Source organism: Puma concolor, chromosome A2 (assembly GCF_028749965.1).
Source record: "Puma concolor isolate L17-30 chromosome A2, mPumCon1.1.hap2, whole genome shotgun sequence".
In the NCBI taxonomy this organism is placed as follows: Eukaryota; Metazoa; Chordata; class Mammalia; order Carnivora; family Felidae; genus Puma; species Puma concolor.
Window position 1 is genome coordinate 55,325,517 of NC_141668.1, and position 15,570 is coordinate 55,341,086.

At 42.6% G+C, this 15,570-nt stretch overlaps 1 protein-coding gene across 2 annotated transcripts in view; it reads left to right on the plus strand.

The window, feature by feature from the left end:
- Positions 1 to 688: 688 nt before the first annotated feature.
- RAPGEF5 (Rap guanine nucleotide exchange factor 5) overlaps positions 689 to 15,570 on the plus strand; it is a 227,507-nt gene continuing 212,625 nt past the window's right edge. The window contains exon 1 of one of the 2 annotated variants that reach the window (XM_086694511.1): positions 689 to 1,035. In XM_086694511.1, the coding sequence (XP_086550637.1) occupies positions 805 to 1,035 (231 nt within the window). In that variant the 5' untranslated portion in view covers positions 689 to 804. The remainder of the gene's footprint in view (positions 1,036 to 15,570) is intronic. The other variant, XM_086694502.1, reaches the window with a different exon arrangement.

A 15,570-nucleotide genomic window follows, 5' to 3' on the forward strand; every position in this document is an offset into this window, starting at 1 on the left:
TCAGGCTTTCAGGGAAGGTCAGGTTCCAACATGTTAACTGAGATTCACCTTCAGGTCACCAGACTTGCATCTATTTGCTAAACACCTATCATGGCCAACAAAAGTTTTCTCCTTTATTCTTCAGTGATGAATGTGCCCAAGAGAGGACAGTGTGGGGGCAATGGTGTTTAACTTGTAGCAGAATAGAGAGCCTATTTTGAAGTTCTTTAGCAAAAACTGTTTGGAGGAATGGCGATTATGATTTGGGTCTAGGCTGTGAAAAAAGCAAGGAGGGGCTGGAGGAGGGAGGAGTGTCCCAGACTTCCCAGTTCACGTGGCCGAAGTCCAAATCAACCCTGGCTGCTAGGTAAAAGGCAGGGAAGGGGGACCTTTCAGCCTAAAGGGAATTGGGGGGTGGGGTGGGATGGGCAGTAGAGTGGGTTTGGTGGAGGGTTCTGGGAATCCGCACCTGTGGATGAGCGGGTGCCCAAGGTGTCCCACCCTCTTCCTCTAGGGTTCGGGGAGTGGCTGAGGGGGGCCAGGCCGCGGAAGGAGGTTAGCGGCGCGGGGTGGGGGGGGGGGGGGGGGAAGGGAGGGGTGAGGGGGGCGGGACGGGGCGGGGCCCGGCGCACCTGGGCGGGGAGGGGGAGGTGCGCGGGGCCGAGCCTGCCGGGGGCCGCGGCGCGCGCCAATGGGCAGCGGCTGGCAGCGCGCCCCGCGCCCGAGCCGCAGTCGCGCCCTCTCGCTGCCTGGCGAAGGCGCGGACGGCGCGCGGAGGCGAGCGCGGGGGAGACGAGCTGCCGGCGCCACAGCCGCCGTCAGGGCATGAGGATGGCCGTGGGCTCCGTCAAGATGCAGCCGCCGTGCGAGAGCCCGGCCCTGGCCGCGGCGGCGGCGGCGGTGGCGGCGGACGGCGCCCTGCGCCGCAGCCCCAGCGCCCGCGAGCAGGAGCGCGAGCAGCCGCCGGCGCCGCCACGGCCGCGGCTGAGGGACCTGCCGGCACTGCTGCGGAGCGGGCTCACGCTGCGGAGGAAGCGGAGCGCCGCCGGGGCCCGGGTGAGTGGCCCGGACCGGCCGGGCCCCAGTGGGCACGGGCGGCGCGCACGTGGAGCCCGCGCCCACCCTCCCGGGCCGCAGAGGGGACATCTGGAAGTTGGGGAGGTGGCGGACGGGGCGCCCTCGTGCAGGGTCCGGGGACGACGGGGTCGTGGGGTGACCCCCGGCGAGCGACGGCTTCCCTTTCCCCTAGTTGCACCTGACTTAACCCAGGGGCACCTGGATTTCGAGCGGCGGACCGTGGGTATCGCCGGAAGAAGGGCGGTTGGCGTCTCCCCCGAGGGGAAGCTGCAGGTGTCCCGTACCCAACTGTCGGCCAGCCCTGTCCCGACAGCAAGCCTCAGGCCCCACAAATGGGAGCCCAGTTTGCTGGAGGTGTGAGACGTGGGAGCATGTCCGGGACGCCCCGTGGCAAGCTCTGGGCATCGGGACTCTGGCCGTCGCCGCCGCCGCCACCGCCACCGGCGAGGTGGAGGCACACGAGTTGGAAGTTCCCCGGGCGAGCTTCCATCTCAGGGGTTCTGGAGACTCCAGCACTTAGTATTTGGTGACGCCTCCTTGAGCAGAGGGGTGCACGCCCCTCAGAATCTTAAATATTGACTTCCTGATGGTGTGTTCAGATATGATTTCCTGGTGAAGGAGTGTCCCTGGTTGTGCATCTAAGTGCATTTAATGGCCTGAACGGGTCGGGCATGTTTTGTTAGTTAAGAAAAGCAGGACAGCCTGATGATTTTCTCCTGGGATCTTTCACAAGCCACTCAGGAGGCCCTGATGGGGCCTCAGGCCAAGGGTCTGACTTACTGAGGTTTCCCTGCCCACCAGGGCTTTAGGGCAACTTTGGTAGGTTCTACTCAGTTCTTTAGGATTTGTCGCTGTTAAGGAGGCTTTACCGAGAAGCTGCAACAGTGTAGTTTGGGAAGGAGGGTGGTGGTGCTGTAATAAACTGAATCTTGGTTGTCTGCTTTAAAAGGAGACCTTACTGGAAGACTTTTAGCTCTTGCAAAGACAGGTTTGTGGAAACGTGAGAGTTGGGGAGAAACATTTTGTTTTGGTGTGGCTTCTTTGGCAAGGAAGGATCTGAATTGGTGTAGGTCTTCAGCCTGTCCAGGTTGTGTTCCTCGTTTCTAAAGCATTTTCCTTCTAGTGTAGGGGATATCTGTATGTGATCTACCTCAGTGGGATATTCAGAGGACCAGCTGGATGTAGGACATCTTAAAGTCCATGACTAGTGGAGTCGAGGAATTGCCCACAAGTGATCTTAACGTGGGACATACGGGATTGTCTGCAAAGAAAGCAAGGAAATGTGTCCCAGAGACGTGGTAGCTGAATAAATGCAAGAACCAGAGTTATAGACTTTGCGGGAATCTAGGGAAAAGTAGGTCAAATCGTGTTCCTATTATCCTTGACAGATACTTTTTCATGGCACAGAATACTGAAGACATGAGGGCAGCCAGGCAATCTGTGACGGGAATTGCTGAAGGTTCCTGTATAAATAGATCTGTGTGCTCATCTGCATAAGGCCTTGTGTTTCTTGTTGCCTAGGATGATGTTGTATGCCTTGCCAACATATATATTTACTCTTCGTAATTATTCTGAATGTGGTTATTTCCAATAATATATACTTCATTAACCCTTCTTTGATCCCAATGCTGTATTGCTTTTGGATATTCCAAACACATTTCCTAAGTGCATGGCTAGTTTCTTACTGGGGAAAGATTGTCAAATTTTCCCATGTTGAAAACCCATACTTTTCAACTATTTCCCCTTCCTTTGGCTTTGGAGCCATCTTTGTGATTTTGGAACCTTCCCTAACAAAGAGATAAGACGGAATTTGAAAGAAAAAAAAAAGCAGGTGAACTACATACCTGCATCAGTCTGTTCAGGCTGCTGTAACAAAATCCCATAGACTGGGTGGCTTAAACAACAGAAATTTATTTTCTCACTGTTCTGGAGGCTGGATAGTCCAAGGTCAAGGTGCCAGCAGATTTGGTTTCTGGTGAGAGCTCTCTTCCTGGCTTGCTTTCTTGCTGTGCCCTCACATGGCCATTCCTCTGTGTACATGGATGGAAGGAGAGATCTGTCTCTCTCTTCCTTTTCTTATAAGTCTACTAATTCCATCATGGAAGCTCCACCCACATGACCTAGTCTACTTCTGAATACCTCCCAAAGGCTCTACCTCTAAATACGATCACGGTAGGGAGTACGGCTTCAACATATGAATTTTGAAGGAACACAGACATTCAGTCCATAACAGAAAGTATATGTAGGAAAGAGAAAAACAGAGGAGATATGTACCAAACCAGTTAGTGACTTGTGAGCATCTGGGGTCATCTGGTTAGCTCTTTAATTAAAGCAGTGATGCTCATGGAACAAATCATGGCTTAGATCCTTTGGTGGACTTAAAATTTTGTATTCTATGGCCTGTACCTCCAGATTACTGCTGAGTGATTGTAGGCACAAATTAACACAAATTCATTACCACTGGATTTTAAAAAAGGCAGTTCTAGGTATTACACAAGTTGGTAAGAAAGTTTGCAATTTCTGTATTGACCAAGATTTGATTTAGGAATACCTGTGGTACGTGTCCGTGCTGCCGTGTGCCCTCACAAATCTGGACAATCTGACATCAACTGTCATCAAGTAAGCTCTTTGTAGGTTGTGTTGCCCAACCCAGGTGCCTGGTAGGCTGTCTCTTACCGGGAAAAATTATGCTGACATTTGGTTAATATTGCAGAACTCCTGTGTTTCTTGGTTCAGTCATTTCTGATCATATTGAATACCAACTGATTAAGACTCTGCTAAGTGGAGAATGTCTAAATTTTCCTTTGTGGGAGGACCCTACCTACCTCCTAAAATCAGTAGTAAAATAAGGCACAGCTTGAATTCCCACCAAAACCCTTTAGTCATTTTTAAAAATTGTGTTATGGAGATTATGAGAAATAGTATGATAAATACCCAGCCTTCAACAGTTATTAACATTTTGTCAGTCTTGTTTCATTTATTTCTCTTCCCCAGTTTTCTCATGGGGGCTAGCCCATTTTATTTTATTATTAAGTTTATTTATTTATTTTGGGGGGAGAAGGGCAGAAAGAAAGGGAGAGAGAGAATCCCAAGCAGGCTCTGTGCTGTCAGTGCAGAGCCTGATGTGGGCCTTGAACTCATGAGCTGTGAGATCCTGACCTAACCTGAAATCAAGAGTCAGACCTTTAACTGACTGAGCCACCCAGGCACCCTTAGGGATGGTGTATTTTTAAGCTAAATCCTAAACATCCTGTTATCTTACTTATAAATGTGTCAGTATACATTTCTGATAAGGACTTCTTTTTTCTTGAAACAACGACCAAACAAACAAACAAACCCAAAGACTTTTATGCCTTTTTCTCACCTAAATATATTAACAGTGATTTCCTAATACTATTCCCATAGTCACATATTCTGAAAGATGTATTTTTACTTATGATTTGTTGGACTCAGGAACTAAACACAGTCCACACATTACATTGGGTTGTTAGGTTTTTAAATCTATTTTATTTTATAATAGTCCCCCTTCCCTTCTTTTTGATTTGATGGAGAGAAAGAGCACAGATCTGGTAGAATGATCTGTTTTCTGGGCCAATTTCTCACTGGTGTCATTTAGCTTGTTTCTCTCCTCCCCATGTCTCCTGTAATATGGTAGTTGGATGTAGAGGCCTGATTACATTTAGATTCAAAGGCAAGCATCCTTCGTAGGTGGTGCTTTGTAAAATCTGTTGTATTATAATCACAAGACACATGATGTCTGAATCTCTCTCTCTCTGAGATGTTAAGGTTGATTAGTGGGTTCAGGTAGAGTCAACTTCCCTTTCACCTAATGATCTTAGCATCCATAGATGGTTGTAGCCTAGATCCATTTCATTAGAGATTACAAAAGGGTGATGATCTGAATCTATCACTTCTCTTGCATTTATTAATTGGTATTCTGTCTGTAAAGAACTTAACCCTCATAAGCTGTATGGGTCTCCTGAAATTCAAGTTGTGTGGGGAAGACAAGGAAAGCTCATTTTTTTTTCCTTTTATCAATTTTCTGAGTAATGATTTGGTGCCCTAACAGTCTCTCATGATCAATGAGTTCTTTTTTAAGTGTCGCTAAGAACTTGTGGACCTCAGTGTATTTGTTTCAGTCCATTGCAGTCAATATTCTTTTTGACCCTTAATTTGTCTTTATCTGTTGTATACTTTTTACAAGGCCCCAGTAGTCTCTGATAACCTTTCTTGCTTTCTGGCACAAGATATGCTAAACTTACCTTGTCCATTTCCTGCTTCAGATCTGAAATCAGCCATTTTCCCAAAGGGCTCTAATTTTTGGTTGACAGCTGTTCGTTCCCCCCACCCTTTGCCTCTCTTAGTGGTTGCAGTATTTTTTACCTTGGTTTTAGGCCTTCCATCTTAAGTTTTTGTTTCTTCTTAAATTCTTCTCATCAGGCTGCTTCTAAAGACTGTCATTTTCTCCCTCTAATAAAATAGCTGGTAACTACCATTCCCTTTTTCTATATATACTGTCAAATTGCTGGGACTGACTTATTTCGGGCTTTGGCGGCTGTGATCTTTTCTGCAGCGTTCTACCTCTTTCATCTCCTCGGAATCTGTTTCATTTACAGCAGGCAGAATGATTCACCAATTGTGCCAAATTGACTGTTCACCAAACAGTGACAGTCGGCCTTCGGATTATTAGACTTCTCTCCGCTGATTTCTTCTCACTCAGGCAGAGTCCCTGTGGCATGGCAGGTGCTCTTGAAACTTGGGAAAGTGGAAGAACAGCTAGTGGCTCTTTGCATGAGGTTCTCTTTTCATTTGGAGTCTCGACCCAGATGATTCCCTCTCAAAAAAGGAACAAGGTAGCCCATTTCCTTTGTCCAAGCTGGAGTGTTTTAGGTGTGATTTAACACCCTCCTCTGCTGGAAATAAGACCTTGTTGACTGAGAAACATGTACTGCTTCAAGTTGTACCAGTATGCCTGAATTATAGTCCTTTTGTACACACACCTTACAGGCAAAGCACGTAATTTTAATTTGTTCTTTGTATTTAAATTAAAATCAGTGGCTGACATTTCATAGCACTTAATTATGCGCCATGCATGTTCTGATACAAACTTCAATCCTCATAACAAGCCTGTGAGTTAGCTGCTATTGTTTGCATTCTACAGATGAGGAAACTGGAACATAGATGTAACTTGCCCAAGAATGTGGGGGCTGAAGGAGGTTTGAACCTAGCCAGTCTGGTTCCATAGTCCCTGCTCTGAATTGTCTCTCTGGTTTTCCTCAAATGCACTGAGGACAAAGGGTCTATTTTAGTCTAAACTAATTAGCCTACAGTACCTGTTGATATTACCTTACAACTCGGAGAGTGGTCAGTAAATGCTGTTGATAATGCCAGCCGTTAATCTTTCTTTCTTTGAGCACTCTGAGGCTTGTGATAGACGTACTGGGTGTGGGGGCAGGAAGGGAGGGGAAATATTGTTGAATGGCTACGAATATTGACTAGAATTAAAAGTAGTGTTCAGTGTGTCATAAGCAAAAATCACCCAGGCCCACCTTGATCAAGGCCAATACAAAAATTTGTGAATTCGCTCGCTTACTCTTTTCTTATCTGCTTATGGTAGCCTGTTAGAGATAAGGGCCATTAAGGAAGGCATGCATTTTCCAGGGAAGGTGAGTCAGATCAGATAGGAGGGACATTTGATGATCTTATTTGAGAAACATTGACTTCTTACAGCTCGAACCTTGATAATATAAAACAGTGTGGACATGGCTACAAATAAAGTGAAACTCCACAAATGCCACCTCTAAAAATGAAAAAAAAAAAAAAAAGAAATTATAGATTCATTTATTCTACTTGAATTTCATGTAAATTCTAGTAAAGGACCTCAATGGCAAGTTAATGCCCTATTTACTTCCTTTCTCTCTCCTCTGACCCCTGGCATTGGCTTCGGTTGCAAAATTAGATCCCAAGGAAAGAACATGCGCAATGGCTTCAGAAGCTGGGTTTGGATTTCAGTGCCATCATTTTGTAGCCTTCCGTGAGTTATTCTTGGAGCTCTCCAAGCCTCCGTTCTTCCTCTAGAATGATGCGTATCATGGACCAGGTTTTCAGAGAATAGAGACAATGTATGGAAAATTTAGGGTATGTTGGAACTTAAATTTTTCCTTCCCTAGCCGGATGCTTATTCTGGACAAATTGACATTCATAGACATTTATAGGAGTCTAGTAACAAAAATTTTTTGCTTTCGCATGCAATGTCAGATTCCATGTTTTTTAAAAACATGATATCCTAACATTTAGTGAATATCTTAGGTGTCATCTAAATACTGGTACCATAACAAAATATCCTCAGCTTCACATTTGCACTGTTTCTTAAATTGACTTGGCAGTAATTGGTAACTTGTGTAGCTGAAAATAGATGGAAAGGTGGGAGATAAGTCACTGGTGATGACTTTGAGTACTTGTGATTTTTTTTTTTTTTTTGCCTTAATGTTGCATAACAACCTTTATTAGGAACACTGATAATCCCAGTAATGGTATGCAATCTGGAAGTAGTTTGTGAGAAGTTAGAAAGTTTCATGCAAAAGCAAAATAGTTGAAATCAATGACTTAATTTTTTGTGGTGAGTTGTTATTGTGATAAATTATTCATAAATGGATGTGGAAAAGGGATGGTCTGCAGACACCGCTGTGAATACTGGCACATCTTTATCAGATTAAACTTCAATAGTCTCTTAAAGGGAGGAAGTGTTTTCACCTATGAGGAAACTATAGTCCAGAGAGGTTAAGTAACTTTCCCATGGCCACTCAGCTAGAAAGTAGTAGAAGCAGAATGGAACCCAAGATTGTCTGATTCCAAAATCTACGGCCTTTCCTCAATGCCATGTTGTCTAAGATTTTGACATAATTATAGCCTGTGGTATATTGAAACTGTAGATGTATAGGACATTTCAAGTCAGGACAAAACATAGCTCATTTTCTTTCCGGCGTCTTCAGTAATGGCTTCCAGGATCAGTCTTTAATTATTCACAAGGTTGACAATAGCTTGGTAGCAGCTCTTCCTCATCTCCCAGCAATACCAGCCATTGTACAAGAAAGAAGGTTTGGCATGACTCATCCCAGAAGCCGTTGTTTTCCCAGGTGGTTTGGAAGCCCGACTAGCTCCATAGTACAAACGCACTTGGACATTTATAAAGCAAGCAGTTTCCTTTTCTGGTGTTTCTAGAAGATAAGAAAAGGAGGAGTTTGTTGTAACTCAGGACTTGGGTTCCTGATGGCAACTTGTTTGCTATTTAACATACTTCAAGAAGTGAGAAGTATGCATACCTGTCAAAGTAACTGAATCCATTTACAATTGAATAAAATCATTGAGAATACACAAATGTATTAATAAAATTAAACTTAGATATATTTTCCTTTTGATATGGTGTTACTACCTGAGGCAAATGACTCTTAATTTTTTTTTTAATTCCAGACCTTTTTAAGAATCAAAGGATGCACCCCAGAAAAATGCACATGCAGATGTAATTTTTGCATCTCATTTCAGAGGGCTTATGGATATTTTGAAGCCTGGTCCACAGACCCTCTAATTAAAAAGCCCTTCCCTACTCTGTGTTCTGGAGGGTACAACCATGGTTCTCTTATTTTAGTTTTTATCTTTACTCCTTTTAAACATTTTAGCATAGCATCAAGCCCTCATTCAGTTGTCAGTTGAATAGTTCCTTGAATTAATGTATTTTTTCGGTATGTTGAATTAGAAATTATTTGTCTGTGAATGTAGCAAATGCTTTAGTGATCCCTGGTAGGTGGTGGTGGTGGTGATAACCCATTTTTGTTGAACAAATCCTATCACATTTTTGGTGTTGGGATTATTTGGAGTACTTTAAGACCATTAACCCATTTAATCCTCATAACAACATGTGTGGCAGATCACTCTCCTTGTCTTGTTTTTTCCCCAAGAGGGGAACAGAGAGGCACAAAGGTATTGATTTTGCTACTCCCCAAAATGAGGTGCAGAGAGGCTAAGGAAGATGCCTGAGGCCACCCAAGGAGTGGAGGAGCCAAGATTTGAACCAAGGAAGTCAGGCTCCATATTATGAGGTCTACCTATTCAGCTGTGTCCTCTCGCTAAATAAAATAATTAATTTATTGTCTTAATTACGGTCTCTCTTTTTTTGTTTGAAGGCTTTAGAAATAGGGATGTGTATTAAAGTTGATGTGATCATTTAGTGGGATTTTTCTTTTCCCCTGTAAAGCTATTATTAAATTGATGATATGTCTTAAAATTGTGGTACCTTAGAATAAAGGAACTATAGTAAGTTATGTTTTAGTTTTTAAATATAGCTTCATAGTTTTTTTGTAGAAATATCAAAGTAAATCACAGCTTTAAAACAGTGCATATAAACACAACCATGTCTATTTATGAAGTGTGAAAAATGTGAGTTAAGATTATATTAACAATTTATATGAACACTGATATTGCTTGGGTAACAATTTAAATGTCAGAGGAGAATAAATTCAAAATTTTCCTACAAAAAGCATGAATAGCCTCAGAGTAATGTTGAAGATTGAAGAAACTGACATTCTTCTACGTGAAATTTTACATATATGTATATTTTATATTGTATATTATACATAATTTATATAATTTATATAGCAACATAAACATAAGTTTATATTATGCATGATTATATATAATTCATCATATATAATGTTATATAACTTATTTTAAAATTGCATTTAAATTTAATGTATAAGTTAAATTATATTTAAATTCAATTTATAATTTATTGTATACAATGTTTATATTATATAATCAGATATATAATTTATGATATAATTTATTGGTTTCTTCACAGGTTTTTTAACAGTAAGATTTAAAAGTTAATCTTATATAAATTTATTTTTTTTTAACTAAAAACTATGAATATACCCAAATGCTCGTAGATGTAGACTTGTCTTTGTCACTACTTTGTGTAGAGAGTTGGCTGATTTTACCTTCTGTGAGTCAGTTAAACTTAAAATTTTGTCTGCTTTGTTCATGAGACATTGGCTTCTCCCTTACAACATGCTTTCATTGTGCACTATTTGTGTTATCCATGGAGAAAAACCTTTACTAAATTGAAGAGTTCTGAAAAGAGGGCTTCTGCAATCCAGCTGGTTGTCTTCCCGTATTTTTTTCCTAACTGGTCTGGCAACTTAAACTCCAGCCCCATTGGTGGCCTTGTCATCCAGTTGAATTTGACCTTGTCAAATCATTTACCTGCAGCTGTTCTGAGGTGTACATGCAAATACTTGCTGATTGCCCAACACTTACACCTTTGGTGCTGACTGTAAATTTGTCTTACTCTTGCGTGTTACTGTTGCGGGAAGTGAACAGCTTATCACTGCTGTTTGGTCTAACACTCTAAATGTTGACTGTAATGAACAAACACCACAAATGATTTTGTGCTGTGAATTTATATATAGGTATGAAATCTTTTGTAGAAAAAGTAGGGAAGATGTGTGATGGTACCTTTCAGAAATTAGGGCAAGTATTATGCCTGTTTCAATCTATTGAAATAGAATTTGGGGGCATCTGGGTGGATCAGTCGGTTAAGAGTCCATCTTTGGCTCTGGTTATGATCTCAGAGTTAGTGGGTTTGAGCCCTGCATCTGGCTTCACACTGACAGTGTGGAGCCTGCTTGGGATTCTCTCTCTTTCCCTCTCTCTCTGCTCCTCCCCCACTTGTACTTTCTCTCTTTCTCAAAAATAAATTAAAAAAACAGAATTTGGCTGTAATACAGTAAATATTTTTCTATATGTTTGTCACTTAGCAACTGTGTGACATGGAATAACAAATAACCTTTCCGAGTCTCTATCCCTAATACCGTTGCTCTGTCATGAGAAGCGATAGTGGGATAGAGGTCCGATTTTCATTTCTTGCTCCTTGTGTCCCCAAGGTCTGAGAAGTGGTCTTTCTCTCTTGAGATGCAGCCTCAACCCCGGAGCACTTTGGGACTTATCTTAGACAAATGGAAAGAGGGGTCATTAATATTCACCACATCCCTTGAGTTGTTGAGGGGGAAGATAATGCATTAGTAGAAAGAGCATTTGAACTGCAGGAAGAATCTGATTAAATTAAGAATCTGTCATATGAAAAGAGTAGAAAGAACATATCTATAAATCTATTTCTAGAAGATTAAATTATTTGGCCATAAACAGAATTCTGTGAGAGGTGTCAGAAGAGAACTTGACAGCCAGCCCTTTGTGTCCTGGGAGATCTTACCAGGTAACCTTATCTTCTTTTAGATAAGAGGTTTGTTGCTATTTCTTATTCTCACTGAAAGCTGTTTCTTCGCCTCAAATTGACATCAATATTTATTTTCCTCTACTATTTTAAATTTATCACAAATATTCAAATAGCGCCCATTGACACATTCAAATTTCCTATTCCTCTTGGCACATAACTCCTTTTAAAATAAGCAGCCTAGTCATATTTTAATCTACCTTGAGTATCTCATGAGTTTTGAGCTAAAAAAAAAAAAAATTCAGTTCATTAGTAGTTGGCTGTTCACTCTGCTGTCTTTTACATAATGATTTACATTTACAAAGTACTTTCACATACATTCTTATTTTAATGTTTTCATAACTCTGGAATAAAGTATTTTTTTCTTATATAGATTTGAAGGCAAGTTACGGAGTTTTTTTATATACCACAATCTCACCATCTGTGAAGCAAAGATAGGGTGGTGAGACTAAGTAAATTAATATGTGAAGGCTATTAAGACAGAGGTAGTTATGCAGAGAAATAGCTGCTTCTGTTGTCATTGCCATCATCATCGTCAACATCATCGTCAACATCATCATCATTGTCTGAAGTGACAGATCTGAGGTAGTCCAAGGTCCCTTTGAAAATCCCTTTGAAAAACTGAAAGAGGTCTTACTGGTCATATTGATGGCCATTAAGTGGAAGAACTGAGGCTCAAACATTGCTGTCTTAATGAAGGTCATAGTAAGGAAGTTAAAAGAGTGAGGGGCTCTATATCCTGGACTCCTTGTTAGTCCAGGGGTCTTAGTTAGATTATCTGTGCATTTCCTAAGGTCCTTATCTTTAGCTCCCTAAAACTAAAAGACTTCTAAAATTTTAGCGTACTTGAGGATCCCTGGAGGGCTTGTGAAAACACAGATTCCAGGGTCCCCACACTCAGAGACTTTGTTCAGTAGCTTACAGGTGAGGCCCAAGAATCTGCATTTCTGTTGAGTTCCAGGTGATGCTGCTGGTCCATGGGCCACACTTAGTAGCACTGGTCTAAAGGCCGCACAAGTTTGGTGATCTTCAAAATCAGAAAATTACTGAGGCAGGAGTCTACCTGGTTTCCTGTTTGTCACCGCCGTGATAGAAGGACAAATCAAGATGGAGGACCATGACTATGAGAATTTTATTGAATTAATAATTTTGGGAACTGCCCCTTATTGGTTTCTATAGAGTGGCAGTTCAAAAAGAAGTGATGAATATTTGAAACATAAAGAGTTTGTGGTACCTGTGTCTTTTCCTAGACTCACCCACTTGTGGCCTTTAAAGGCTTGTCATTACTAGCTCCTATGTGCTGCAGCATCTCCTCTTGGGTCTCTGAATCTTTCTTGCATATCTTTGATAGGCTCTTTTCTGAGAGGACCCTTGACTGCTATAGGAGGCCAAGGAAAGGCAGTGTTGGGAAGAGTGACAGTAGAAGATATAGTCCTGATGAGAAGAATTTCATGAGTGGAGTGGACATTGGCAGTAGCCGAGGCAAGGGATCCAGCCTAGCCCCTGAAGTTTAGGTGGAAGATGAGACTAAGGAGGGCAGGGACAGGGCCTGGCCTCTAAGGTCATGCTGGGATTAACAAAAGGTCCTGAGAGGTCCCTGGTATGAAGCTAGAAATTGTGCTAGAATGTGACTGAGTGCCATTCCTGCATCATTCCTATGCACAAACTTGGATGACTAGGGTTCATAATCAGAGAAGCTTTTACATGAGGGATTTGCAGGGATTTGCATCCCTTCTCTACAGTTGCCTTAGTTTTCTTTTTGGGATCCACCCCCCCCCCCCCCCCCCCGCGCCGCCCAGTGCTTGCCTTTTTCCCAGACACTCTTAGCATTGCTAGTCTATACATAGGAGTTATAAGACCTTTATGTGGTACTTTGATCTTGGTTAATTTTGTTGCAGTATATTGAACGTGTTCTGAAATGCCTGGGAACACTACATTCACAAAGTAACAAACAGTTGAATAGAATAATTACACCTTCAGTTCCTGTGCCCATGGGATCCGGGGGTGGGTGTGTCAATAAGATAAAAACCATTTTTCCTGGTTTTGGTGTTCAGCCAAGTCGTCTTCTACAGTCACCTCACCATGAAGCAGGACTACAATACAAACTCGTACCAATTCTGTGTGTTTATCAGTTCTTTTATACTGAGATGTTATCCTCAGGATAAAAATGTTTCATACCCTATAGATAGATAGTTTTGGGGTAGTACAGGTTGAGTGCTACTAATGTCTAAATACTTTGTCTTAATAAATGAAACATTTAGAGACAAAACAGGTCCTTGATGTCAAATTTTCTATCGTTAACATTTTTTTAGGAAGGAAAAAAAAACATTTCTCTTTGAAGCAAAATTAACTCTAGAACTTTTCCCCTCTCTTTCTGGGTTTTCATGTATTTACGTGTTGGAAAACATGGGTATGTGATGGAGTCAGGCTGTGACCTCTTATAATTGGGGCAAATCATGATGAATCATCCCGTGTTACCTACTGTGGCATAGATTCAAGGCATATGAGCCCTTTGTCTTTACTCAATTTCCCCTCCTTTCTGGCGGCTTGGTGGCCGAGCACAGGGGAGGGGAACCCTGCTATTCCAGGAAGGGGATGGAGCCCTCGGTGGTGGCTGCCCAGAAGTGGAAGTGTATGAGCCTTACCTGGTTCACCTGTTAGTGCAAACTGACCAGCGGGAGTAAGAGGGGTTCTAGTGCAAATGACCCTGGTGAGGGAGTTCAGATCCTGTTTAGGGAGCAGAGAGGAGCTCAGTGTGGAGGAGTGGGCTGGCTGGGGCCCAGTCAGGCAGGCTTTCTAGTCCCCAACACTTGTTTCCACCTCAGTCTAGAGCCTGAGTCTGCCCAATCCCCCTCACTGGGGAAGGAGCGTTTCCTTTTCTTAGTATCTTCTCCTCTCGGCTGGCCCCAAGAAATCTCTGGTTAGCCTTTCTCCTGGTTTTTTGAAGACTCATCTCCTTACTCACTTCCCTTGGAATGAGCCATCCTTTGGGTCTGGTTTCCTTTGGCTTTACCATCCGTGGCTTCTTCTTCTCCTCCCCTCCCAACCTTTGTTCCTTTAAGGCTTTGCGGGTGGGCTGTTTGCCCAGAACGTCTTCTATGAACCAGCTCATCCTATTGTTTGCTTTCCTTGCTTCATTGCACAGCCCTGTTTCTTCATCCTTTACTGTTTACCTGGCTTCAGCTGAGGGCTCTTTCCTATGGAAGAGGGTGCTCTTCTCAGGACTTGGGGTGATTCAGCCCACTTTTGCATGTTGAAGAGAATTATGTTAAAACTCTCGAGGAAGCCCTCATACAACCTCCTTTGACATTTTTTTTAGATGATTTACAGGATTTATTCCCTCCTCCTCCTTCCTTTACTCCTTCTCTCCTCTCCCCAACCTCCCCACCCCAAAAGAAGAAGAACTTTTGCAATGTAACCGCTATCTAACTGGTATACATTATGGGATGAAGAATTTGTAACTGTATTGATTGCTGATTAGCATTACATTTTCAAAACTACATCCTTTAAATAGGGACTTCTGGTTTAGTCCACAGATGTATATGAGAAGGTATTGGTCTGGTAAGAAGTAAGGTTGTGAAATTCAGTATCAGTTTCATTTCTGTCATAAATGTCATAAATGTAGAAGCTTCTGGGCGCCTGAGTGGCTCAGTCAGTTAAGTGTCCGACTTCAGCTTAGGGCATGATCTCATGGCTTGTTGAGTTTGATCCCCACATTGGGCTCTGTGCTGACAGCTCAGAGCCCAGAGCCTACTTCAGATTCTGTCTCCCTCTTTCTCTGCCCCCCACCTCCCCACGCACTCGTGCTCGGTCTCTTTCTCTCTCTCTCTCTGTCTCAAATATAAATAAACATTAAGAAAATTTTTTAAATTGTAGAAGCTTCTATGTAAGCAATTAGCTTTGGGAGTACATGGCTAGACAGAAGACAAAGTATAGTGGATTAATGATTTTGTTAATTGTTCTTTCACTGCAGGCGGCTTCTTGTAACGTAGCACCTGCTCATCCCAACCCAGACTGCCACCCAGTGCTGTCATCCCCACTGTGCATTTCCTGGTACTTTTCTTCCTTCTAAAAATCTGTGTTATACAGAACTATCTGATGTGTCAGTCAGGATGATCTAGGTTTTGTCTCAGTAACAAAAATACACCAAAATCTGTGTGGCTTCACACAACCGAGTTTATTTCTTGCTTACAAAAAGACCCGCTTGGGGCGCCTGGGTGGCTCAGTCA